The sequence below is a fragment of the Chanos chanos genome, chromosome 2 (assembly GCF_902362185.1).
Source record: "Chanos chanos chromosome 2, fChaCha1.1, whole genome shotgun sequence".
NCBI classification, from domain to species: domain Eukaryota; kingdom Metazoa; phylum Chordata; class Actinopteri; order Gonorynchiformes; family Chanidae; genus Chanos; species Chanos chanos.
In genome coordinates this window covers 38,169,597-38,171,842 of record NC_044496.1, presented here as the reverse complement: position 1 = coordinate 38,171,842, position 2,246 = coordinate 38,169,597, and the positions used below count along the sequence as shown (strand labels likewise).

At 43.3% G+C, this 2,246-nt stretch overlaps 1 protein-coding gene across 1 annotated transcript; it reads right to left on the bottom strand.

Moving 5' to 3' along the window:
• Nucleotides 1–1,275: 1,275 nt before the first annotated feature.
• Nucleotides 1,276–1,937, bottom strand: c2h15orf61 (chromosome 2 C15orf61 homolog). Its single transcript, XM_030766863.1, has 2 exons — nt 1,589–1,937; nt 1,276–1,497 (listed from the first exon to the last, which is right to left on the bottom strand). Exons 1-2 carry the CDS (start codon nt 1,929–1,931, stop codon nt 1,370–1,372), a joined length of 471 nt encoding a protein of 156 aa, XP_030622723.1. The 5' UTR covers nt 1,932–1,937; the 3' UTR covers nt 1,276–1,369.
• Nucleotides 1,938–2,246: the final 309 nt, after the last annotated feature.

Sequence of the window (2,246 nt, the reverse complement as noted above, 5' to 3'; positions counted from 1 at the left end):
TTAATGACACGGATGGATTAGAGGAGAAAAGCAGGAGAGAGGTTTCCACTTGTACTAATACTACTGGTCAGATTTCGGTATGCGCCTAAACGACTGTCATTAAGAGCTGTTCTTCTCATGAACGATGATGTAACACAGGTAAGGACTTGAGTGTGCGTACGTTTGAAGGGAGAGCATCTGAACACAGCCAATATCATGTCATGTAAAGAAGGAACATTGGGAGAGTGGTAAAGTGCTCCAAAGAGGACTTTCTGGAGACCCTTTTCCCCACAGAAGTGAAAGCCTTGTCTGAGAACCCCTAGTATTATAAGAAACACCTTCATTTTTTTGGCGAAAAAAGGGGGAGGGAGCATCACCAGTCAATCTGCATAGTATAAAATCTACTACCAAACTATGACCAAAAGAGAGGCGAGAGCCGATAAAAGATCTAGCAATCATAGTTGAGCAATCGCTTAGTGTAATCTAGGCTGTCTCTCAGAATTACCCCACGATAAAAGAAAAGGCCAGGAGGTCCATTGATCTGCATGTAATACATGAAATTATTACTTTGGTCTAATTGTTAGTCAGAGAGAAGGTGGCAAGGCCAGAAAATCAAGGCCACTGATAAATGTACTGAACACAAAGCATTGAGAGGAGAGAAAGAATCAATACGGCAGTTTGTCAAACTGAGCCTCATTGGGACTGTGTGCGTGTGTGTGTGTGAAAGAGAATGAGAGAGAGAGAGAGAACAAGAAGTCTGTGCGATGTCAGCAAAGTACATTATCAGAAATCAAAGGGCTGAGTGTAACAAGGGAGTGGGAATAGCCAGGGCCCTGAATGAAAGCCACACTTAGTCTATGGTAATTAAAAACCATTTTATCAGACCTGTCCTGTCCACAATTCCTCTTGCCCCTTATTGACAATGTGCTGGGCAGCGAGTGAGCACTAATTTGACTTTAACTAAATGAGCTGAAGGTATTTAAATGTCTGCATTAGTGAAAGAAGACAACAAATAAAAGAACAAGGGCAGGTGTGTAATGCTTTTCAAACTGTCAGTGGTGCATCAGTGACTCTAAAGATTTTTGAAGTGCAGAACACAAATGAACGTATCAGGTTTACCGGTAATTAAAATGACTTTTTGGACAAAACCAGATCGGCTTAGTCTATCAGGTTTTTTATTACTGTTTCATTACTCATTGTGCAAAATTGGCAATGCTACGGTTTCTCCTCCAACAGAGGAATTTCACAGAGCTCTTCGATGTGCCAGGATGTTCAATAAATTACAAATGGCTTTATTCAAGCTTCAAGTACATCCCAATAAAACATCAGGACATCTGCTCAGGAGCTATGACACAAACCAACCATCCCACAGAGCTGTCCTCCAATACAATTAGTACTGGGCTCCCTCTCTTTCTTTGTAAAGGAAATACACTTTGACCGGGCCTGCAGACGTCTGCACAGTCTCTGTTGCTCCAATCATCATCCATGAGCCTAAACCATAAGCAAGACATGGAATTCCTGCACAGAGAAGAGAGAAATTTATGAAAAACAATATAAACGGGGAAGTATACAGGTATTGGTAATGCATAACAAGAAAAGTTGTGTTCACCTAGATTGATGACTTTCAGTGCATTGAAGAACTTGTTCTCAAAGTCCAGGTTCTGTGGAGGGGCTTTGGTACAGTGGTATTTGATGAAAGGGAAGCATCCAGTACGGAGGATGTGATAGTTAGCTCCTTGCACCTGCCAGTTGAAATTGGACAGGCCAAACTGGTCGTTGATTATTGCGCTGTAACGCACACAGAATGAGGTCCATGGCGGGAGTTTGCGCTGAGACAGGTGACAGGTTAACACCTCAGAAGCGGCAGGACGCGCGCCTTTGTTTCTGAACGTGCTGGGGAACAGTACAACTTTCAGAAATATATGATGAATCCTCCGCAGTAATTCTTTCATGGTGCAATAAAGAACAGTGAATATCAGAGTTCACCATACATGTCATTGCTCTCTTCATATGCAGTAACTTTTCTCAGCGTTTCACGTGAACACCAGTTGCTGATTACACTGATCAGGACTGCGGAGTTGTAATGTTCAAACAAAACGGTCACTTCAGTTGTCATTTAAAACAATGCTACAGCTGATGAGAAGGACATCTGTTTTTGGAGGGGGGGGGGGGGGGGGGGGGGGGGGGGGGGGGGGGGGGGGGTGGGGGGGGGGGGTTTCCAAGTAAATTGAAGACAAGACTGATTAGACTGAAAAAGGTCTTTAAAG